Source organism: Podarcis bocagei, assembly GCF_964188305.1.
Source record: "Podarcis bocagei genome assembly, chromosome: 5".
NCBI classification, from domain to species: domain Eukaryota; kingdom Metazoa; phylum Chordata; class Lepidosauria; order Squamata; family Lacertidae; genus Podarcis; species Podarcis bocagei.
This window is the reverse complement of record NC_138129.1, coordinates 24,214,787-24,239,251: the sequence shown is the minus strand read 5'-3', so window position 1 is coordinate 24,239,251 and position 24,465 is coordinate 24,214,787. Positions and strand designations below refer to the sequence as shown.

Here is a 24,465-nt window from a genome sequence, read left to right as displayed (position 1 = left end):
AAAACTGCTTCAGGTTAAGAACGGACCTCCGGAACGAATTAACTACTTAACCCGAGGTACCACTGTAGCTTTCACTTATATTAAATAAGAACTTAACAGGAACCTTAGACCCACAGGCCAAAGGCAGCCATTGAAGTAAAGTGGTACCTTGGGTACCGCTTCAGACACTTCAGGTTACAGACTCCTCTAACCCAGAAATAGTACCTCAGGTTAAGAACTTTGCTTCACGATGAGAACAGAAATCGTGCTCTGGCAGCGCAGCGGCAGCAGGAGGCCTCATTAGCTAAAGTGGTGCTTCAGGTTAAGAACAGTTTCAGGTTAAGAACGGACCTCCGGAACGAAGTAAGTTCTTAACCCAAGGTACCACTGTATTGATTGAGGCAACTTGTAGTTCTACCCTAAGTAGGTTCATGACACTTGCTATCTGAGTTCCCACATGATACAAAGAGGGATGTCCCTGTCTTCAGAGGGGGGAAGGAGCCAACCAGCTTCTCAAGGAGCAGAAAAGCCAAGAAGGTCCCCATGACCTTCCTTCCCTCTAAGAATCTCTTTATTCTCAGTTGTAGGCTGTTTCTGCCCATTCCCATGATCTTTTCTATTCTCCTTTTCAGCACAGCTACAGAGAAGTGGGAATCCTACTCCTATACTTGGCCGTTGGGGTGTCCGTTTTCTCCGGAGTGGCCTACACAGCTGAAAAGGAAGAAGATGTTGGCTTTGATACCATCCCCGCGTGCTGGTGGTGGGGGACAGTGAGCATGACCACCGTCGGCTACGGAGATGTTGTGCCAGTGACGGTGGCCGGCAAGCTGGCTGCTTCTGGCTGCATTCTGGGCGGGATTTTGGTCGTGGCGTTGCCCATCACCATCATCTTCAACAAGTTCTCCCACTTCTACCGCCAGCAGAAGGCCCTCGAGGCCGCTGTGCGGAACAGTGATAAGAAGGAACCAGAGGACTCTGAGAATTACCCGAGCCAAGAGTCAGAGTTTTGCAGTGAGGCCTACCAGAGAGACGATGACTTTACCAGAAACATACTTCCAGTCCATTGAGACGGACAGGGAATCAGGGACTTCAATTCTGGCATCAGGCTTCCAGGCAAGGAGCTCGTGAGATGGTCGCAGGAGCAAATATCTCGGCTATTGTGGGCCCATTAGTTATCAGTGACCTGTTGCAGAATCACTTGCCTCCTGAGCCAATACAGGATACCAACTCACCTTATGCATCTGGATTTCCAGTATTTTGCCCAAGACGCTATACACTGTGACTGACTCGATCCTCTACCCACCAAGGGACCGTTGGAGCCAAATGGCCAAACTGCTATGCTTCTTGATGCAGTCCATATCTCATCCCTCCAGAGCAGCAAAAGAGGGTAGCTTTACCATTATCAGCACTTTTTAAGGTCCTTGCAGGGGTGTGCGAGTGGGGAAAATGCTATTAGCAACCCTCAGGTATAACCGACAGGCAGGGGAGCAAGGCATCCTGGCTGGATCGGAAATGCAAGACTAGAATCCTAGCAGATAATAGGCAAATGGCGCAACCATTTTTTAAAGGCTCTTTTTCTCATTTTAGGCGTTCAGCAGCCATCCCAGTAACAACCACCATGTCCTTAGTTCAGATACAACCAAATGTTCTCCACTGTCCGTCAAGTTGTCAGTACACAACATTATTCCCCCACCCCCTCCCCAATTTCTGTGCTCTGAAGACCGGATTATGATTCTGCTTCAGCTGTTGCCAAAGAGACCAGATAATGGTTGCAAAGTCTATCCTGAGTTTCTGTGACAAAGTGTTGTTTGTGGCTTATGAGATTTATAGAAGAAAGAACCTCCTGGCTCCCTTGATAAATGTCTGTCCAACAGAGACAGTGGAGACTTATCAGTGGATGCAGAAGAATTAAATGGATTTGAAGCTGATGAAGGAAAACAGGGCAGGGTGGTGTGGTGTGGGAGAATTGTGATACCTGGATGTTCTGAATAAGGGTTGGAGTACATCACGGGGTGGGTGGGGCTGCTACTTAGTGCCTCATGGCCAATTCTCCACCCCAACCCTCAATGTTTTAGAATGAAATGGATGCTTTTTCTACAACTATGCATGGTATACCCTTGCCTTCTCAGCATTGGTGCCCAAAGCTCAATGAAATTGAAAGATTAGATTTAAAAAAAAAGATACTAAAGCAAATGTCTGATACAATTCAAATGTCACAAAATAATAGTGTCAGCCATTGGAGTAGTAGATAGCTTTAAATTAGGCCTCATCTGCACTGTACACTTAAAGCAGCCCTGGCTTTCCCCCAAGGAATTCTGGGAGCTGGAGTTCGTTAAGGGTGCTGAGAACTATTAGGAGGCTCGTGTTCTCCTTAGAGAGTTGCAATTCCCATAGTGCTTTAACAATCAATCCTTCTTCACATGGAACTCTTGAGAATTGTAGCTTTGTGAAAGGAATAGGGAGCCTTCTTACAACTCTCAGCATGCTTAACAAACTACAGCTCCCAGAATTCCTTGAGGGGAAGCCATGACAGTTCGCAGGGGCATCATAGCCCTCTGAATGTATGGTGTAAATGTGGCTGCTGATACTGATGTGTAGACATGGCTGGAATAGGCACAGGTTATCTTAAAGGGGTTTTTGTTTTAGCTGCAGATGTGTTTCCCTCATTTCTGATGATGGTTTCTCTCCCAGTACTTTTCTCATATTGGGAATCCCTCTTCTCAGTGGAGGAGGAGGTGGAAGAAAGCTTTCAGCTAGGCTCCATACACTCATGACAGGACAGCCATAGCACCCATGCAAATATAGCTGCAAAAAATATGGCCCATAGCAAGGGGATAGCAGTGGGTTTTCTTCTCATTGGTCACAAGGTGTTATATAACTTCACCTGACACATGATTATAAGGCTCAGACAGCAGCAGTAACATAATACTGTCATTGGGGCCAACGAAAATGTCACAAGATAATGAGCAAGCTTCCAAGAACGCAAAACTCTCCTTTGAGGCGAAGGTTAAGCAAGAAAGCACAGGGTGGGAAAATGCCACACTTTACCATTTGTAACGATCTGAAAATGGACTATGGACTAGAGGAGGCATTGGGCAGGTTTAATTAGCCTGGCCTGAGCTAGTTGCAAACAACAAATGAATCTCTGGGTTCACCAAAGGCTACGAGAAGGAAGAAGCAATGACTAGCTTTCGCTTTTGAAAATATCAATGGCAGCAGTTACTCTGGTCTGTTTCTAAAGCTAATCAGAACAGAAGCATTTCTTATAAGGTAGACTTAACACTTACAAGAGCTCTGCCAATGATAACTCTGGCCTGGCAGCCCCCAAATTCTTTTAGGGTCCCATTGTGGACACGGACCTTCATTTTGCTTTTGTCTTTAGTAGTTGTGTGTCTGAGAGAAGTTAAACAAGATCTTCAGGGAGGAGGACCCTTTTCCAAGATGGAATCCAGCTGGGGAACCTGAGGAAAACTAGGGGGTTCTGATTAGCACTGCAAACCTTGAATCACTAAAGAATTCCTGTTGGTTTATTGGGGTTAATTCACAGTGGGTGGTGTGAGGATTGTGGCCCAATAATTTCATCCAATAAAGAATTGTGATCCTTTACACTTGCTGCACCCAGAATGCACTGCAGCAGCTAACGCAATTTTCCTCTGGACGCTACAGGGCCAATGATAGATTACACAGGTACCAATGCTTGGGCAAATTAGCAAGCCATTTCAGTTTTGCAACCCAGTCTTTTGGCACATAAGTTCCATTTTGGTCCAATTGCTTTGTACCTTGTACGTCTCAGGCTTGCTGTGGGGTCTCTCGTTCTCTGTGCTCTACTGCTCAATGCGCTATCATCGATCTCTGTTCAAAGAAAAATGGAGACTTATTAGGGGCCCGCAAGTGTTTTTCCTAGTGGATTCAAATTAATTTAGCGGAGTTTCCCTTCAGCAGTGAGCTTTGCGCCGAGCATGTGGGAATTCTTCTGCTGGCATGGGCATGTGATGATAATGAAATGTCACTATTATGGGATGAGCAGGCTGCGGAGCTCAGGGCCTACTCCAGGCGGCAAAAAGCACAGCCTTCCACGAGCACCCCAGGGGATGCTGATGCAACGCAACCGTAAAGCCTGTGAATGGCAAATAGCGCGGCTCCCTGTGTGCTAGGCAGCTGGAGGAACTTTCCTCCAGTGTTCCTGCCTGCCTGCCAGCTGCTCTCTTAATCCCCGAGGTCTCTTTCTGAAGTAGGCAAAGGGAACAGGAAGCTTGCTGACAACAGAGTCGAGCCATTGTTCCATCTAGCCATTGTTCACATTGACTAGCAAGCAGAGCCCCAGGATTTCAGGCTTTCTCCCAGCCCTCTGTGGAGAGGGCTGGGGATAGAACCTGGACCTTCTGCATGCCAAGCTGGTGTTCTGCCCAAGAGCGACAGTGCTTCCCTAAAGGGTTGCAGCCAGGAAATAAATATGCTGATGGCCCCAGAAGAAGAAGAAACTGCATCTGCCAAAATGTATCCCCCCCTGAAAAATGAAGGGGCACCGTTATTCCTTGTCAGTCCTATTATGCCCCCTGGGGCTATTTAGGGAACATGGGTGGGGGGATATAAATTGAATTATTAATAACAATAAACCCAAAACTCCCTTCTGAATGACTCTCGAGGGGAATACACATGCAATGCGTTTATAAATATGTAAGCGAGTCTTTGCACACGTTTTTTTCGAAACGTCGGAATTACGGCTCTTTCTGATAAATAAAGAATGCTTAACGAACATGCCAGCATTCCCTAGCTCAGTGGAACAGGCCGTGTTTTTTTGTGGGCAAATTTCCCTGGCACCTCCTGTTCGGATTGGGACAGAGTCCTTTCTGAAACCTTGCATAGCAGCTGCCGGTCAGTGAGAGCATGCTGAGCTAGGTGGAACAATGATCTGATGAGGAATGTGTTTAAAAGTAACATTAAGTAAAGCATGCAGTGTATAACATGCACATCCAGAGACATGCCACACATGACATAGACCTTTAACCCCTCCTGTGCATATAAAACCTATGCATATAAAACCTCATTAAGCTGGCAACACTTCATAAAACATGTATAAGTACATTCATTCTTAGATGCTTCTCATTTGAATAAAGCTATTTTTCCCTGTCTTCCAAAACAAAAATCAGCTTAGCACTACCGGATCTCATTTTAATTAAAGCAGTTAATTTGTTCGTTTTCTGACACAGAGGGGTGTGCATTACATTGGGTTCTCCCCCGCTCCCCAGTTATTTGCTAATATCATTTTAGCACCCTCTAGAAGATTACAAACCAAATTCCTATTTACTTTCCTGACACAGTCTCTCGGGCTGTTTAAGATGCCACTTTGTGAAGCGTAAGACAAAGAATGCCTGCTGTGTTGCCTTCCATTATTTATAATCTTTCTCTACCCCACACAACCTCTGGTTGTTACATCACCGCAAAATGTGGAGAGAGGAAAAAACCTACCGACCCAACACACCCTTATTGAGCATTTCTCTTACTGGTAGTCACATGTTACATAGGTCTAGTCCTTAAAATATAAGTATTTGGAAATATGCAATACAATACAACTGGAATTGGGTGCTGATTCCTGTCGACTGTAGACTTGCTGAGAAAGCTACCGTATTTTTTGCACCATAACACTCACTTTTTTCCTCCTAAAAAGTAAGGGGAAATGTCTGTGCGTGTTATGGAGGGAATGCCTACGGGTGGCATGCCTACGGATTTTCCTCCTCTAAAAACTACGTGCGTGTTATGGTCGGGTGCATGTTATAGAGCGAAAAATACGGGGTAGGTTCCCTGCCACATATGTGAAATGTCTCTTATGCTAAGGTTACCAGATTTTTTTTAGTGAATCCGGGGACACTTTTCAACTTCAATGGATTTTGTATGGGGACTGATGTGTAAATCTGGGGACTGTCTGGTAACCTTACCTTATGCAAATTGCAAAAAGAATGAGAAATGGAGAAACTAGTTCTCAAAAGTGCCAACGCGCGATATATATATATATATATATATATATATATATATATATATATATATAAAATTTAATTTTTATTGAAATATTTTCATGGATAACAAAGGTACATACAATATCTCTGTTTTCAATTCATAGAGTCCTTTCTACAGGACGATTACATTCAATGTGAGAGACTGCTGTCATAGGCATTGTGAGGGGGCAGGGGCGGCAGAGAGATGTGTTTTTATTGCATTTCCCTAAAAATTCCTTCAGGACAGCTCACAAGAACAATACATATACAATAGCAACAGCAGCAACAATATCATCACCAAAAAACCGCAACACAAATATCGATACCAAAATCAGCATTGGACAAATCTTAACTTAAAAGCATAAAAATGTGAACCCAGGGAAGGTCTGTTTCATTAAAACAGCATTTGGTGTCTGTTGAAAGCCAATTTTCTCAGGTGCATGTTCCAAATTATGGGCACCACCGCCAGAAAGACCCTGTCTCTTACACCAGAGGTAGGCAACATGCTGCTCTTCAGATGCTATGGACTACAGCAAGATCGCTCGAACTATCCCAAACTAGCACAGTGTTCTTCAACCTTGGGTCCCTGGATGTTGCTGGACTACAACCCCCATCATCCTCAGCCTGTTTAGTCAATAGTCAAGGATGATGGGTGTTGTAGTCCATCAACATCCGGGAACCCAAGGTCAAAGGTCATTACTTATGTCAGCGTATGAGCTTTTTTGAAGTTATGCTTTATATATAATGGCATTAGTAGATCTTTCATGGCTAAACTGTAGACACATCCTCCTGTTATTAAACAAAGCAGGAGTTTGATCAGGGTTCTGTAGTGTTGTCTAGTGCTACTGCGGTTGCCAGCCTCATTCTCTGTGACAAATGCTGCAGAATCCTATAGGGGAAGGATCTGTAGATAAGTCCAATCATGGTGGTTGTGAGGAAGGAGTGAGAAAACACCTCTTCATTTTTTTCCTCTGGAGAAGTCTATAGTGCTTTGTTTGCCTCAGTCTTCTGCCTTTCATTTGCTCAGGCTCAGTAAGGAAGACGGCCAACTTCTTAAAGCACCTTCAGCTGAGAGATAAAAGCCCCACCCTGCCGTTTATTACATCTGGCTTGAGCACCTCCATGGGCCTGGCTGAATTATATCCATATTAACACAACTCGCCAGAGCCTTGGGCTGTTTTTGTCTGGAATGGCTCGGGAATGGCTTTCAGTGCCCGTTTGTAATGCTGGCTCATTTGGTATGTTCTTCTTAGAAATCCCTTCCTCTATCGGGGCCAATTCAGACCTCCTCCAAATGCCTTCAGAGAAGCAATTGCTGTGAGCATGCTATGTATTCCCCCCCCCCCAGTGCATTTCTACAGCATCTTGAGAGAAAGCAGGCACTATCTAAGTAGTTAGAAGGCTTGCATAGTCCCTGCTCAGTGATACCGAAGCAGGCAATTTAGTGGACGCCTTTTGTAATTGCCCAATTAACACAGTCGTAATGCATCTAATAACAAAGCTTGTCCACTCTCGGTTCACTATTAACTTGGGTACCACTTCGTACTTGTATATCTTCCCTCCAATAACCCATAATAACTTTGGGAAATGGCTGGTTTGACTTCACGTTTAAGAGGCCCCGGAGCCACTATTAACTTTAAAAATGGAAGATCCATCATCACTAATTTCCCACTTCATGTCTAGTTGTGTGCTCAGTGCCCTGGCTTGGAGAGCTATGCTGCTTGACCTCAATATAACTAGAACTCTCTCCAGTGCCGATTGCTTTGTAATCAAACATCTTCTGCCACAATCACTTGCCTTTCAGCGTCAAAAAGTAAATGGCCATGAACTCAACTTACGATAACTAAGGAAGTTTCTGTTGTCCCGATTCAGCAGCAGAGCTCCGTCGTAGTAGAAGTGATTCTGCTTATCCGTCTCCTCCTCCACCAGCACAAAAGCAGTCCTTTGAAACAGGCACTTGCCTCCTTGCCTATAGCAATTAAAAATGGTCTCCAGGCAACCAGCCAAGAGATGCTTTGGTAAATGGGAAAGGGTTGGTTTATTGTCTTTTTCTCTACTGCTGCTGAAGTGCTACAAATGAAACTAGGCAGCAACACTTTTTATGGGGTAGTAACTGTTGTGAAATCACTTGCAAGGCTGCACAAAGGAAGAAAAGGTTGGATGTGGAAAGACAATGCAGGGGACTGTGACAATATTGATCATTGTAAAGGAGGAGGAAGCCTGTCCCCTCCAAGCGAAGGTACACTACTTCTTGCTTTTCCTTTTAGCTCCCGAAGCAAATGCATATATATGCATTGGGGTAAAGTAGGTTCCTCTGGACAGCAAAGATGGCATGTTCTTTGTCATTACTTTGCACCTGTAGGCAATCCTGGAAACGGGAAGGAAGCTTTCCTTCCCTAAACTAGGGATGAGGAATTTTTGGCCCTCCACATGTTGATGAACTACAACTCCCATCATCTCTGACTGACCACTGGCCATGCTGGCTGCGGCTGATGGGAGCTGTAGTCCTGCAACATCTGAGGTGGCCACAGGTTTCTCACCCCTGCCCTAAACAAATGAATGCCTTAAACCCTTAGGCCCTTGTTCCTCAAAATTGTTGTTTAGTCATGTCCGACTCTTCGTGACCCCATGGACCAGAGCACGCCAGGCACTTCTGTCTTCCACTTCCTCCTGCAGCTTGGTCAAACTCATGCTGGTAGCTTCGAGAACACTGTCCAACCATCTCGTCCTCTGTCGTTCCCTTCTCCTTGTGCCCTCCATCTTTCCTAACATCTGGGTCTTTTCCAGGGAGTCTTCTCTTCTCATGAGGTTCCTCAAAATACCTCCACATATTTCTCAGTCCCTCACAAATAAGTGTTACTTTCCCCTTATGGTGACAGGTATGCCTTTGGGTGCCAGGTGGTGGTAAGCAACAGTGAAGCAACATAGTAATAGTAATAGTATTAGTAGTAATAAAATTTATTGTTTGTATCCCACCCACCTGATTGGGTTGCCCCAGCCACTCTTGATGGCTTCCAGCATATACAGAAACATCATAAATCATCAGACATTAAAAACTTTCCTCAGTAGCAGGACATCTGCTTTGCATGGCAGAAGGTCCTAGGTTCAATTTCCAGTATTTCCAGGTCAGGCAGGGAAAGAAGCCTGATAGAAGAGCTGCTGCCCGTCAGTGTAGACAATATTGAGGTCAGTGGACTTGATGCTCTATTAAAGCTTGATTATTGCCTGCCACCAACTAGAAAATCTGCTGTTTGTGGGCTTCTCAGAGGCTCCTGACTAGTTACAGTGGGAAATAGGGCCCTGTTTTAGTTGGACCTCTTGGTCTAATCCGGCAGATCTCTTCTTATGACCAGGGTTCCATCAAGTGACAATAGTGTGTGATTGGCCATTCCTGTGACGGGGCTGTGGTGCAGTCAAATGCACACATGCAACACATGTGACTTTCTGTCTACCCCTTCCTTCCCTAAGTTAATGCATTCCAGATGTTTGTCTCAAGAATTCCCATCAGCCACAGACAACATACTGCACAGCTGTGTTGGCTAGAGCTGATGGGAGTCGTATTCCAAAACATCTGGAGTGCAGCAGGTTGGGAAAGGCTGGTCTTTGTTGTTGTTTAGTCGTTTAGTCGTGTCCGACTCTTCTTGACCCCATGGACCAGAGCACGCCAGGCACTCCTGTCTTCCACTGCCTCCCGCAGTTTGGTCAAACTTATGCTGGTAGCTTCGAGAACACTATCCAACCATCTCGTCCTCTGTCGTCCCCTTCTCCTTGTACCCTCCATCTTTCCCAACATCAGGGTCTTTTCCAGGGAGTCTTCTCTTCTCATGAGGTGGCCAAAGTACTGGAGCCTCAGCTTCAGGATCTGTCCTGGTCTACCCTTTAACAAAACAAAGGTGGGGAGGAAATCTCAGTGGTTTCCAATGAGTGGCCTCCCCAGATCAGCAGGCGTCATAAGCAGGCAAGCTAATGTCTCTGCCTCCCAGAGCTGTGAGTGCTAAGAAGAGGGAAGAGGTGAGAAAAGTCAAGAGGAATTCAAGCTTCTGTGTTGCCTGAGTTCTGTGTTGCCTGAGTTGCCAAAAACTGCATTAAGCTGCAATATTGATAACTGAGGGCTGATCTAATGATCTCGGAGCCTTCCTCTTCCAAGATTAGAACCGATCAGGGCAAGCACTGGAGTTCGGAATGCCATTGCCATTCTTCTTTATAATGATGAAAATTGCTTTAGTTCCTCTCCTTCCATCATCATAAGAGCTCTGAGCGCCAAGGCTGCGTTTTCATGAACAAATGCAAGCCGTTCACCTTTGGCGTAATTGAACAAAGAGGACCACATACATCCTTTATCTAGGTTTGCTGGGTAATCAGAAGTGGGAGAGAGAGAACTGATAATATTTGCAGAATGGCAAATATTCAGTTCCGTGCACATGATTATGATTAAGGCTTAAAGACAGGCGTGCTTAAGCCAACTGAGTTAGTGAGCTGTCCCTTATCAGTGACTGGGTTGCTACGATGGCACAGGTTCTTAAAACATTAGAGGCCAAAACACTGCCCCTTAACTGAGCTTATGTGATGCTATGGAATGTTTACAGATACTCTTACTGCTGAGATGGAAAATTCAACCTGAAAGGGCCACATGGGGAGAATGGACTGAATTGGAGTGATTCAGAGCCAAACATCCATTGGTCTGAGCACAATCATTAGAGACTTGAAAGAATCTTACTTACGGTAATTTGGCAATTTGGCTGTTGTCTGGTCCAATTTGCAGCTAGCTAGCAAACTGGCCATTATATCTCATCTGACAGTCAGACAAATCTGTCCCCTGCTCTGATTTTATTTTGCTTATTTTCAGAATTTATAAGACGGCCTTCAATAAATCTTTCTGAGGTGGTTTATGAGGGAGAAAGCATTACATTGGAAAACCACAAAAGGCAAGTTATAAAACAGAAACGATAATAACATTAAAACTTGCAGATGTTAGAAGGGGAACTAAAAAGGTTTTCGCCTGGTGCAGAAAATTTATTAATATCAGCAACAGGTGAGCTTCTCTGGAGAAGGCAGGGTAGCATATGCAAGAAGGTCCTTTCTGTACTCTCCTCCCAGTCCTTTTATTTAAAACCAGAATTTAGGTTCAACAGCATGCTTTTCCAAAACAGAAATGATTTACAACCCAGCCATGATGCATGTTTGTGTGGAAGTAAGCCTCAGTGAATTCAAAGGGACGTACCCTAGCAAATGCATAGTATTACAATCCCATTGAATCCATTTTAGCTGTGTACATGGCACTATAGTACAGTGGTGCCCCGCAAGACGAACGCCTCGCAAGACGGAAAACCCGCTAGACGAAAGGGTTTTCCGTTTTGGAGGCGCTTCGCAAAACGAATTGCCCTATGGGGTTGCTTCGCAAGCCGAAAAAATCTTGCGCGTCCCCGCGGGTTTTTTTCGCTCCCCCCCTTTTCCTAAGCCGCCTATCAGCTGTTCCGCTGAAAAACCCGCTTAACAGCTGATCACGGAAAGCCGCTAGACCGCTGTAGCGCTAATCAATGGGCTTGCTTCGCAAGAGGAAAAAATCGCTAGACGACGAGAATCGCGGAACGGATTCTTTTCGTCTTGCGAGGCACCACTGTAGCTAGAATGGCAGGAAAAGTTGGATCCAGACTTAAATTCCTTTCAGATATGAAACTTGGCGGGTGTTTTTGGTAAGTCACCAGCTCTCGCTGTAACTTAAGGGAGAGTTTGTGCAGCTAATTCAGCTCTGAGTAAGAAAGCAAGGCAAGATTTAAATGTAAGTGAAAAACTAGTTGATGTTTCCTGTGTGGCTTTTCGTCATTCTTTATATGGAGGTTTCTGCTAATAATTTTCGTCGGGTGCCCCCCTCCATAACAGAAATGAGTACTATCTTTTGCAATTACTAAAGAACCAGGGTTGTGTAATTGTGTGGTTGCCTCTGATGGTTGTTTTTTTGCTGCTTGTTTCTGTCCCCACACCCCATTTTCACTTTGCTAAAAATGACAGCGTGCTAACAGCACAATAGGGTGACTAGAAGTAAGTCTGAATTGAATTCAGTGGGACTTGCTCATTTGGTGAGTAGGTTTAAGACTGCAGCCTCAGTTTATTTTTTGTTTTTCTCTCTGTGTGTAACCAAGAAAGTGAAATTGAATCACTCCTGAGTGTGCATCAACTAGACACGTGAACTGTCCCCTTAGAAAAGCATTGTGATCTGAGCATCTGGGAGGAATTGAAATGGATAGTAAATAAGCAGACATGTCTTCTGCTTTTTAACTTTTCTTCAGTTTCTTCCAGTGGTGGTGCAGCACTGAACAATGCTCCCTGTATAGCATTTGATCAGTGATGGCTGTTGGAAATACACATGTCCTGTTTGATATTGTGGCCGTATATGTATGTGTGTGTGTGTAGGTGTGAGTGTGTGAGTGAAATCACCCCAAAGGATGTCTTAGGTGCAAACTAGATTCAATATCAAACGTTTCTTTGCAGCATGCAGGTTAAAATCGCTCCCTTGAAGCTGCTGTTTGTATTGGGAAGAAAGCTCCCATGGGCACCAATTTTGTGTTTTTATATTGTAAATCGCCCTGTGATCCTTGGATGAAAGGCAGTATAGAAAATAATAATAATAATAATAATAATAATAATAATAATAATAATAATAATAATAATAGGAACTTTCCTTCCAAATCAATTTGCAGCTTTGAAGGAGCCATTTTGAACTTTCCAAAGAAAATGTTAAACTCCTGTCTCCCAACCTCACCGCGGCTTTTTGCATTTTCTAGAACGTGCTGTTCAAATGTAAATACACATTTCATACTGTGTCTACTTTGATCCTGAAGGCCCAGATTGTCCAAAGCAGCCACAAAAGATTTCAGAGCATAGAGATGAGCCAATAACATAGGCCTCTGGTCATCATACATGTTCGTAAGATGGTTTGTAAAGTTTCTGAATTCATGTTTTGCTTAATGTGCGTGCTAATGCCTATTCCTACATGTAGAAACACCAACCCTACTGACCTAAATAGGGAACTGGGCATTTTAAAAGATGTCTGTATGTGTAAAGTGTTTAACCACCTTTCGTGTAGCTCGGTTTTGAAGAAAGACTTGAAACCAGTTGTTTTGCCCCATTCCTTTCAAGCCAAGAGACTACAGCGCAATACATCAGATCACACCTCATGCTGGCTCCAAGAGAAACACAAGGATGGACATGAATACATTAGCCATAAACATCAGAGCCATCGTCTTCCATTCTTAAGAAGCAAATGGGGTCATTCGTGGTCCAGACTTTGCTCATTGTTGTGAGATGGAATTGCTGAAGAAGGATGCTACAGATACTTGAATACAGGAGTACCCATTTGCTCCTCAATATCGCCGGGTAGCAAAATGTACTTGATATTAGATGCCAGTTAAATATGCTAAGGAAAACTGTTATGCAACAAGATCATCAAAAAGCATGTACAATAGTAATTTTATATTTATGCATGGGATGCATATGGTATATTTTATTAAAGATCTTAGTGACCCATCATCGGATATCATTTTCTTGTTCGTCTCCACTTTTACACTGGGAAAGCTTAGGAAGTTCTGTCGGTTGGCATGTTGGAAGCATTTCAAAATCCCGTTGCGCAGTTCTTTCGTTCAGACCACCCAAAATGTCACAAAACTATGAGCAAGATTTTGAGTTCTCCAAAACCTTCCATCAAGCCGAATGCTGAGGGCGAAAGAATGTGGATGAGGGAAGGAAAGAGAGAGAAAAACCTGGGCTGATGTCCACGGTGGAGGAGAAAACAGACTTACAGAGCAATCATATGCATATTTAGGCAGAAGAAGTCCTGTTGAGTTTAGGAAGGCATAGTCCCAAATAAGTGTGATTAGGATTGCAGCCGTATTTGGATGGTGGTCTATTACGGGGATCTGCTGGCCTCAGACCCAGCCAGCAAGATGTCAGGTATAATGAGAGCTGTAATTAAACATCTGGAGGGCCCCATCCCTGCTGTAAGCACTCTGGTCTTATTTCCTTTTTAGGTCAAGGTTTATGAAAGTGAGGCTGCCATTATAATATGGACAACAGTGCCTCTTGTCCTAAGGAAGCATTATCCATCTCCCAGTCTACTTAGGTCAAAAGTGGTCCTCCACATGTTGCAGAACTACAGCTCTCATCAGTCGATGGGAGTTCTGTCCTCCACTGCACATGGACACCCTTAAAAATAGAATAAAATAGTGATTTGAACTGTCAGAACAAGGAGTGGAAGGAAATACCCAGTTGTTTGTGACCCTCACTTTCATTCTTTTAAAGAAATAACTCATCCAATTTCATTTAGTTCCAGCCTGTGGGAACCAGCTATCTTAGCCTAAAATTAGAAGAACTATATTTAAATACAAAATGCTGAAACAGCTGGCTGTGGCATAATTCTAGCCAATTAAATAACCAGTTCACTTTATTTTAAATCCTAATAATAGAATTAGTGGAGAAGTGTAAATTCCAAAGGGTAGCTACATTTGAGTCCAAGTATTCTTTTAGAAACTGCAAATTAAGTCGGTTCGCAATGTGGTACAATTTTAAAGCTGCAATGCCAAGTCTAGATGGCCATCGGCCAACAGTTCCAAGGGTTACCCTTGAACTTGCTGAACTTGGCTTTACCATTTACCGTGTTTTTCGCTCCATAGGACACACCTTGTTTTAGAGAGGGAGAACAAGGGAAAATGGAGCCCCTTCCATTTCTCCTGCCGCTTCGCTGAAGGGACGCTGCGCAGAGAGGGGGAGAATTTTTCTCTTTGTTCTCCCCCTCAAAAACAAGGTGCGTTCAGTGCGTTCAGTGGCCTTCAGTGAAGGCAACCCGAAGCCTCCGGAGCATGGTGGGAGTTCCTGCTCTTCAGGCTTCAGCGAAAGGAAGCCGAAGCCTCCGGAGTGCAGCGGGAGCTCCCGTTGCGCTCTGGAGGCTTCAGGTGGCTACCTTGGAAGCCTGGAGGGCAAGAGGGGTCGGTGTGCAGCAACCCCTCTTGCTCTCCAGGCTTCAGTGAAGGCAACCCGGAAGCCTCCGGAGCTCCTTTCGACCTGCTCCCCGGGGCTGGCGGTGGGGGAAGTCTGGCTTTCCCCCACTGCCAGCCTCAAAGAGCAGGTCAGGGAGCAGCAGAAAGGCGGCATGCAGCCTTCCCGCTGCTCCCCGAGCTTGTGGGGCTGGCAGGGGAAGCCCGGGTCCCCCCCCCCCCAGCCCCAGGGACCACACATTCGCTCCATAAGACACACAGACATTTCCCCATAGATTTTAAGAGGAAAAAAGTGTGTCTTGTGGAGCGAAAAATACTGTAACTGGAGGTTTCTTCTTCTTTTAACCAGGTCTGGGGAACTAAATCCAGTCAGTGGCTTAGATCCTGACCTCCCCCTGCCCACAAAGGCCACTTCGACAGGTTGGTGGGGCCAGACCCCCTGGCAGCCTCTAGCAGTTCTTTGATCTGTAGAAATTAACAAATGAAGGGTTTTTTTAAGCAGCATCAAGATAAGATTTAACCCTCTTCTAGTTTTTTTTAAAATGTATTTTTATTAAAGATTTTCTTGATTTACAGAGGTGTGCGCAATATATTTCTTTATGTAACTTTTTTTTTAACAAATCAGTTTCATTTGTTGAGACATTAGGAAGAAAAGGGGGAAGGAGGTGGAGGGGGGAAAGATGAGTGGGGGTGGGGTCGGGTGGAGATGTTTCTATTTTACTTACTATATGTGGGCTTTTGTGTCAGCGTTGCTTGTGCAGGTTCTCTGCTGTTCACTTGTGTTCCTTTGGTGGTGGGAGAGGTTGGGGTTGGCATAGGGTGTGGCTGTTCATTTGTGGTTGGCTGTGGTGGTCTTTGTTTTCATGTGTGAGTGGTGTGTGTGTGTGTGTGTGTGTGTGTGTGTGTGTGTGTGTTTTGGATCAGTTAGCCCTATGGATTTGTATGCCATATTGATTTTTGTTGTTGTCTTCTTGGGTTGTGTATGTGATAAAGGGGAGCCATACCAGGGTGAAGGAGTCTTCTTCTATTTGTCCCTGTGCCAGTTTCAGTTTATTGGTTAATTTTTCTAGTAAGGCAGTTTCCCATATTATTTGGTACCATTGGTCCATGCTTACTCCTGACAGGTCTCTCCGGTGTCTGGTTATGATGTTTCGGGCTGCTGAGAGTAGGTGGGTTATGAGTTCTTTGTGGTGTAAGTGGGCATTGTCATCTTGGAAGATGTTTAGTAGGGCCAATTCTGGTGTGATTTCTAATACTTGCCGCAGATCAAACCACCTCCAAAAGCATAGCTGCAGGGGCAGTTTGAAAAGTTGGCAACCCAGTGTTGGTATGACTTTTGTAGGCATGAGGAAGAGAACAGAAGCTGACTACCCTCAGTGAAACTCATATTTGGTAGATGAATGAGCTCACTTTCTGCTGATCACCTCAAAGGAAGGTGCTCTCTTTTAAGTTACAGAACATTCCTCCTCTTGATATTAAATGGAATGCAATTTCAGCATCTGTCATGAAAGTCTCAATACTAATAAACACAAATAAGAAATATATCCCTTCTGGCACCGGTTTCTTTGCCGTTATTAAAAATGCATGCCTTTCAGGCATTGTGGGAATTAAAATCCATAGGTCCAGGAGATTCTAACTTGACAGAGGAGATTCAATCATCAATGCCAGTCTATCCTTTATCCCCTACAGGGGCTCTGCAAAGCACGATACAAGTAACTTCCTACCAAGAAACTGTCAAAGGAACAGAAAATGCCTCTGGTTAGAGGAACTGATTTCTTGAAAGTGAAATTTCCCCACCCCACCCCCTGTGCTTATTAAATGTGGAAGCTGGCACATCTCCTGCAATACTGACTTTTCTCCATTAAAACTCTCACTTTTTGTCAATAAGGCATCTTCATATATCCATGAGAGAGAAAGGACTAGGGGTGGAGGAGAGATTTGATTCAGTTTGCATTTAAAGGAAAATCTATCAAATGTGTACTTTCTGGAACAATAGAAGAATAGAAACACAACCATCCTTCAAAATTGGAATTTTGCATTTAAGTTCTCTAAGCAATCAGTGTGTGTGTGTGTGTGTGTGTGTGTGTGTGTGTGTGTAGGAGGGAAACGAGCATAGAAATGGCATAATTAATTAATTAAATTTGCAGACCGCCCTTCATCCAAAGATCACAGGGCTTCCCAAACTTAGGTCTCCAGCTGTTTTTTCAGACTACAGTTCCCATCATTCCTGATCACTGGTCCTGATAGCTAGGGATGATGGGAGTTGTAGTCCTAAAACAGCTGGAGACCCAAGTTTGGGAAACCTTGTGCTGAAAGATGCAAACTGAATCCTGGAGACAACAGATGGATGAGCCTAGACTGATTCTGAAATGTTTTCTGTCTAGAAGCTCTAGATCAGCCTCTACTCACTCCTGGCTTAAGGTCAACTCTTAAGGGAGACACGCTTTAAAGCCAGGGATGGTTCCTCCAGAAGCTGTTAAGCCTGCTCCCATCACACCCATGTAGCATGGCCATCAATCAGGAATGATGGGAACTACAGTCCAGCTGCATCTGCATCCATTCTGCATCCCTACTTTAAGGATTCCCTGCCTGCCATCTTGTGTTTTTATTTAGAACCTTGTCAACTTTAATTCCACGCTCTTTTAAGTGCCCAGGGTCCCTCTTGCCACAATGAGAATATATGCTTCACTCCAAAGCCTTGATGCCACTGAGCAGGCAGGTGTTTCATACATTTTGCATTATTGTCTTTCTAAAGATCCACTAGCACGCCGTCTTCCAGTCACAGAAGCTGCAATTCTGGCCGCTGCACTTTTAATACAGAACCACGGCGCTGGGTTAAGGCTTTGCACTGTAAAACCAAGTGGAGTTCAAGAAAGGCAGAGCTCTTTTCAGAGACCCTTAAAAGCAAGACTCCTCTGCTCCAGTAAGAACCACTGGGTTGGTAAGACACAGGGCTTCTTGTCATTTCTTTTGCTGTCCCTTCCCCCTACCATGCACTCGTACAGAAGCCAGAGATGTATAGGAGAATGAATTGCAGTCTGGTCGAGCCAAATGGTAGTTGGCTGGCTCCATTTTCAATAACGTATTAAGCATTGATCTGCACAATTGCTGTGGGCTTTAAAAAAGCAAATCTAGCCCTGGGAGAGAGGGTATTTTTCAATTCTCATTCCCTCACGGGGAAACCTTCCATGCATGCCAGTGGTAGGTGGGGTCAGAGGCAAAAAGGGTTTGCAGCAACAGATGTGACTCTTAACTTTGTATAGTAAGCTACAATGTTGTTGTTCAGTCGTGTCCGACTCTTTGTGACCCCATGGACCAGAGCACGCCAGGCACTCCTGTCTTCCACTGCCTCCTGCAGTTTGATCAAACTCATGTTGGTAGCTTCGAGAACACTGTCCAACCATCTTGTCCTCTGTTGTCCCCTTCTCCTTGTGCCCTCCATCTTTCCCAACATCAGGGTCTTTTCCAGGGAGTCTTCTCTTCTCATGAGGTGGTCAAAGTATTGGAGCCTCAGCTTCACGATCTGTCCTTCCAGTGAGCACTCAGGGCTGATTTCCTTAAGAATGGAGAGGTTTGATCTTCTTGCAGTCCATGGGACTCTCAAGAGTCTCCTCCAGCACCATAATTTAAAAGCATCAATTCTTTGGCAATCAGTCTTCTTTATGGCCCAGTTCTCACTTCCATACATCATTACTGGGAAAACCATAGCTTTAACTATACGGACCTTTGTCAGCAAGTAAGCTACAATACTGCCATACAAAAGACAGAGGAGTGTGCATGTCTCCTCCAGCCAGGCAAAAGCATTCAAGGAGGGCACAGGACTGGTGAGAGGTGCGACTTGGGGAAATGAAAACAAAACACCCTGCTTTCCTTAGCCTTCCATCCCCAGTGGTTACTGGTCTAAAACAGCTCCTTAGGAATCAATCCTCTGTACACACTACTTTGGCAGCAAGCACCATCAAACACTAGGAGGATTTATGCATCTAGAATGTGCAATAATCAGGCCAGATTAAGATTGGTTGAAGCCAATTAGCTGTGCTAATTTGGGCAGGAGGGAACAGAAAAACATGGCGTTAATAGTACAAAAATGCAACACTCTGGTTCAAGGAACAAAAAGTTGATGCCTACAAACACAAATTGCTCTCTTTGCAGAAATTTTATACTTTCTTATATATCTCCACAACAGCTATGTGCAGTAGGCCAGGCTGAGAGTTGGTGCCTGGCCCAAGGGATGAAGTGAGCAAAAACAATGGCTTAAGTGAAAGTGATTTAAAAATGTGAAACTACACATGCTCAAGGGGTTTTTTAAATCAAGTTTGGCAAAATGTTTTTTGAGCTTCTACAGCAGGCATGGCCAAACTTGGTCCTCCAGCTGTTTTGGGACTACAATTCCCATCATCCCTGACCACTGGTCCTGTTAGCTAGGGATGATAGGAGCTGTAGTCCCAAAACAGCTGGAAGGCCATGTTTGGCCATGCCTGCTCTACAGGCTCAATAATTTTTTTGTTGGTCCACAAAAGCTTATGTTGCAACTTTTTTTTGAAACACCACATTACTTATTTTGCGATACCTTATTCCATGTGTTCAGTTTCTGGGAGAAGGGGACCCTATTTGGGGAAATGCACCACAACTCCCAAACACCTTGATCCTGCCTAGCCTGCTGCTCTTTCTTCTTAAAGAGTTCTTTATCTTTGAACCAGACTTGAAATGGGCAACACTTCAACCAGAAGATGTCTTCAAGGAGATGTCTTTCCTCTGAAGGCCCTTCACATAGAAGACTGCCCTCTGTATGCATGGTCTCCCTATTCATATGGCTAATGCCTGCCAATTTTGCAGATTGCTACAACCCAATCCAATTCAGTTCATAGTTTGCACAGAGCAATCTTCAAATGCCTGCAGGTCTTTTTGTTCAGCAAAGCACAGTTGAAGCTGGAGGCTGTTTCGGAGATATGTTTGGTCTAGAAATGCTTTGCTCTCATTCACATCCTGCCACACCAGAGCATGCAAGCCTGCTTCTCTCTCTCCCCAGTTTTTCTTTGGGGGTATTTAGTTGCTGGCTGGCTGCTCAGATGCTGACTGACAGTGTCCTTGAATTGCTCCTTACAAACCAGCTGCAATAAAGTCAAATAGGAAAGAGCTGGAATGCCTTCTTGAAGTCTTTGAATCCATTCTTCCGGAACAAAAATGAGCCTTCCATCAAGTAGTTAAGGTAATGCACAAGGACCAAGATACAGCGGTACCTCGGAAGTCGAACGGAATCCATTCTGGAAGTCCATTTGACTTCCAAAACATTCGGAAACCAAGGCACGGCTTCCGATTGGCTGCAGGAGCTTCCTGCAGCCAATCGAAAGCCGAAGAAGCCGCACCAGATGTTCGGGTTCCAAAGAACGTTTGCAAACCATAACACTCACTTCCGGGTTTACGACGTTCGGGATCCAAGGTACGACTGTCTAGATTTCGATACACACTTACCTGCAAGTATGCCTCACTGCACTCAGTGAGACTTACTTCTGAGTAGGCACACATATTGTATGGCTAGTGACACATTTTAGTCACTAGGTGGTACTGTATTAGACTTAAGGCTTACAAGATCTCCTTTGTTTAAAAAATTAGAACTCTGGGATCTACCAACTAGAAACTAGTGCAAAAAACACACCTTTAGCCTTAAACTATCTTGAACTGAGGAATTTTGTTTTCAGTACTAAAACTAATTGGAACTCACAGTCCTTTCACAAAAACATTCACCCCTGGTCATTCCAAGCTTTCCTCATTTCAGTAGATCAATTTTGTTGCTCTTGCTCCTATCATTAAAAACTGAGAATCAACAAACTCTACTAATGTACTGCAAATCATCCCAATATCATCCAGTAGATCCTGTTCCACAGAAACAGCAGTTATCATATACTTAGGTCACATCAGTATTTTTTAAACCATAAAAACCAAACTTTTTTTATTGGAACAGTTTATTTTGTCCTATTAAACAAATAAGGCAAGGTGTTTAAAACTCAAAACAAAGAACTGTCTCATACTCAAAAGGAACATGTAATAAAAAGTTGCTTTCATACATATACAAACTAAGGATTCCAATCCATTCTAATATGTACAAATCAGACAAATCTCTACAAAAGAGAAATTTCAAGTTACATTGGGTATGATGTGCTAACTTCATTACAAAACATTAAAGCGACTAACTTCACATTTAAGTCTTTCACAGACCAACAACCAAACACTTGATTTAGGGCGGTGGGAAGAAAAGATGGCAGCTTATCCGGAATGCTTCAAGCTTTGTTTATGGATCCATCAACCACGAGAATGAGATTTCATAAGTATAGGAATACCTTGCTTTAAACACTGTTTGCTCTGGACAGCATTCTTTCAGAAGAAGTCCCTAAAATTACAATCTGGGTGATAGATGAAGTGGTATATTCCTGCAGAAGAATTCAAAATGAGAGCCGGAGTCTTTGATTAGGCTGAATTTACTGAAGATGGCTTCTTGATGCTGAACTACAATAGCAGGAATCCAGCAATTCATTCTCATATCTTTTAGATGGGGGTGGGGGTGGGACTACGTTACTGAGACTGCTGTGCTTTTTCATTCACTTGCTTCCACAACAAAAATAGTAATATTTCATTAGGAGACTCATTAAGAGTCTGGCTGGTTGCAGACAAGACATCCCAAACACATGTATTTCCCTGCTACCATGGCGCATATTGTAAAGGCAAAGATTCCCAGCTAAAGGACCATCTCCTTTATGTGAGAGCAAGTTACTCACCTAAATACCTGAATGTGAAATACTGTGGGGTAGGCATCATAGCCAGAGGCAAAAGGCACCCACTTTAGCAGCCATCTGGCTTCACGGGTTACTGAGAAAGGTCCTCCCACCTGATTCACATAGTTGAAAATTGCATTTAAAGCAAGGAAACAGTAGATGGAGGGGGTGCAAAATAAATTTACTTGCGCAGTAAATAAAGTTCATTTCTGCTGCAGGTAGCATCCCCTCACTTTACCCCTTTGCTTGCACCTCCATAGTTAAATTGCAAATGACTGGCTTTCTAACCTTTCATGGCAGATTTCTATTTGCTAGAACCATTAACAAAAACGAGTATTTCAAAAGGTTAGCTTGTGTTGCAAACTGTACATACTTGAACAGCAGCTGATCAGCATGGCTTTACAGGGAACATAATTACTTTGGTTTATTTTAATACTTCTCTTTCTGTCACTGAACTTGTACAACCGGATTGCTAATTTCTGCTCAGCTTTTTTAGGGCATCTCCATCCAGGGCAGTGATGGGGAACCTGTGGCCCTCCAGCTGCTACTGGACTACAACTCCCATCATCCCTGGGCATTGGCTCCCAGCGTCTCCTTGCGTGTTGGGAGTCACAACAACAACATGCGGAGGGCCAGAGGTTCCCCACCCCTGATCTGGGCTAAGCCAAATATATCCTTGGCCAGGTCATTAGAAAGAGAAACACTGGCAATTAAACCACTGCTCTTCAGCAGGTGGTCTTAACAGCAATGCTTCCCTATATTTTTGAAAAGAGCTTGGGCTCTGCTTACAATGATGACAATCTTCCTTCAGCAGCAGGAAGGGCTTGGGTGACTTCACCCTTCCCCACTAGCTCATGAAACATAAACTTGGTTCAGGTCACACCACATGCAAAAGAATGCATGGCCTATGGTGCAACTGGGATGAGATTACAGCATTAACGGCCACAGTGGAGCTGGGATAAGTGAAGAGGAGAGATTGGAGGCAAGTCATGATCTCTCCCCCACACCCACCCTAAAAGGTTAGTACCAGAGTGTTTAATCCTCTGCTGCAATCAGAGTAAAACAGAAGTTACACACGAGGTGTCACAAATTTTCAGGCCCTGAGCAGCAAGAATGAAAGTGTATCTGCACATTTCTGCCTTTATTCCAGTTTATTACGCTGCAACATCAAGAACTGTAGAGACTGGCTAGGATGCAACAGACATGCCGCCTTCCAGCCACAAATGTGACATTTTAGCTACCCGCTTCCTATGCACCCTCTGAAAGTCATGGGACCCTCTGAGGAGCAATTTATGAGGTACAGGGGGGCTGCTGCTGGACTGGAAGACTGTTGTGCTCCTTTCATTCACATGCTGAAACAACAGGCCTTTTTACAGAGCTTGGTCATTGTGTTCTGATACTTGTGAAACCTGGGGAGGCCAATAACCACAGGCACATTCCACCAGAAATTTCTCTTGTGCAAATCCAACAGCAATGAGTGAGAATTGCACAGAGCATCAGACACACTCTCGCACACTTTATTTTAGCAGGAGTCCTGCTGCTTAGAAATGAATGAAATTGCTTTATTAAGCTTGACACATCAAGCTTTTCCTAAAAGGGCATTTTGAAATTATTCTTTTGAGCCAACAGATTGTTATTTTAATCTTAACTGACGTCCTTAACCTTTCCAAATAAACAGAAAAACACATTCTAGTTTAAAATTTAAAACTAATATTGCAAGCCTCAAACAAATTAAGCTCAAAATAGCAAAGCCCATAAACATTCACAATTCCTTAAATATTTCAAACCTCTCATTATCTCAAGAGAGTTCCTAATTTCCTGAGTTGCAAATACTTTGACATTCCTCTGCTGCAAGGAATTCTGAAGAAATACAAAGTAGGATTCACGTTTTCTTGAGTGATGGGTTGGTTTCACATTAATATATTTAAAAAATACCAAGAAATCACTCAAACGTTATCAGCATTCACTCATAAAGTACACAGTGGAAAGGATATAAATATAAGCCTGAAATTCAATGCTTTAAAAGGGGGAATGTAAGGCATGGGACTTTTAGAGGCTTTTGGAATGGACAAAAAGAGTTTATATTCCTTTTCAAACGCTGGAGCAGGTTGCATATTTTTGCCACTGAATCACTTTTCTTTTAAAAACCTATTTCCAGAGTACCATTAAACAGTAACAGGGGGAAGTTTAAAGAGGGAGCAGTTTAATACAAAGTGGTTGCTGCATAAAGGAGATGCGGAAGTTAAGCTATGCATCTTTTATTGGGCCAAATTAGGCGCACAGACAAGTGTGCAAGGTTTCTGGTTTCACAAGCACTTAAGAGTTTCACAAAAAGAAGCATACGTTTGCATCCTTGCAGTCCAACCTAAGTGCATCCAACAAAAGACAGCATTTTACCTACTTTGTTTTCTTCATGAACCAGTGAGGCAGCCTTACACGACAGGATGGGATAAACCCACAAGGCAGAAAACAGGCCTGTGAGACTGACTGGCCATCTGAGCACCAACATTCTTTTAGTCTGTTTCCAACTGTTCCTCCAAAATATATAGACAGGGTCCAAAAGTAACAGGACTTCTCTGAAGCAACATGCGATCTATTCAGAACACATCTAACACGGAAACACAAGCATAATCTGTTCATGAGGACTCCACATAATGGCATTCCTGAGTTTGAAAAGGTGCTACAGTAAATGGAGGAAGCAGCCACTGGCTTGCTTTGTTTTGCTAACACACTGCC

The 24,465-nt window shown here is 43.9% G+C and overlaps 1 protein-coding gene across 6 annotated transcripts in view; it reads left to right on the top strand.

The window, feature by feature from the left end:
- Positions 1-24,465, top strand: part of KCNS1 (potassium voltage-gated channel modifier subfamily S member 1) — a 72,386-nt gene that overhangs the window by 36,821 nt on the left and 11,100 nt on the right. For 3 of the 6 annotated variants that reach the window (XM_081196424.1, XM_081196428.1, XM_081196423.1), the window contains 2 exons: positions 612-11,264; positions 11,600-14,274. In XM_081196424.1, the coding sequence (XP_081052550.1) occupies positions 612-1,046 (435 nt within the window). In that variant the 3' untranslated portion in view covers positions 1,047-11,264; positions 11,600-14,274. Of the gene's footprint in view, positions 1-611; positions 11,265-11,599; positions 14,275-24,465 lie in introns of those variants that run through there. The other 3 variants (XM_081196426.1, XM_081196425.1, XM_081196427.1) reach the window with 3 other exon arrangements.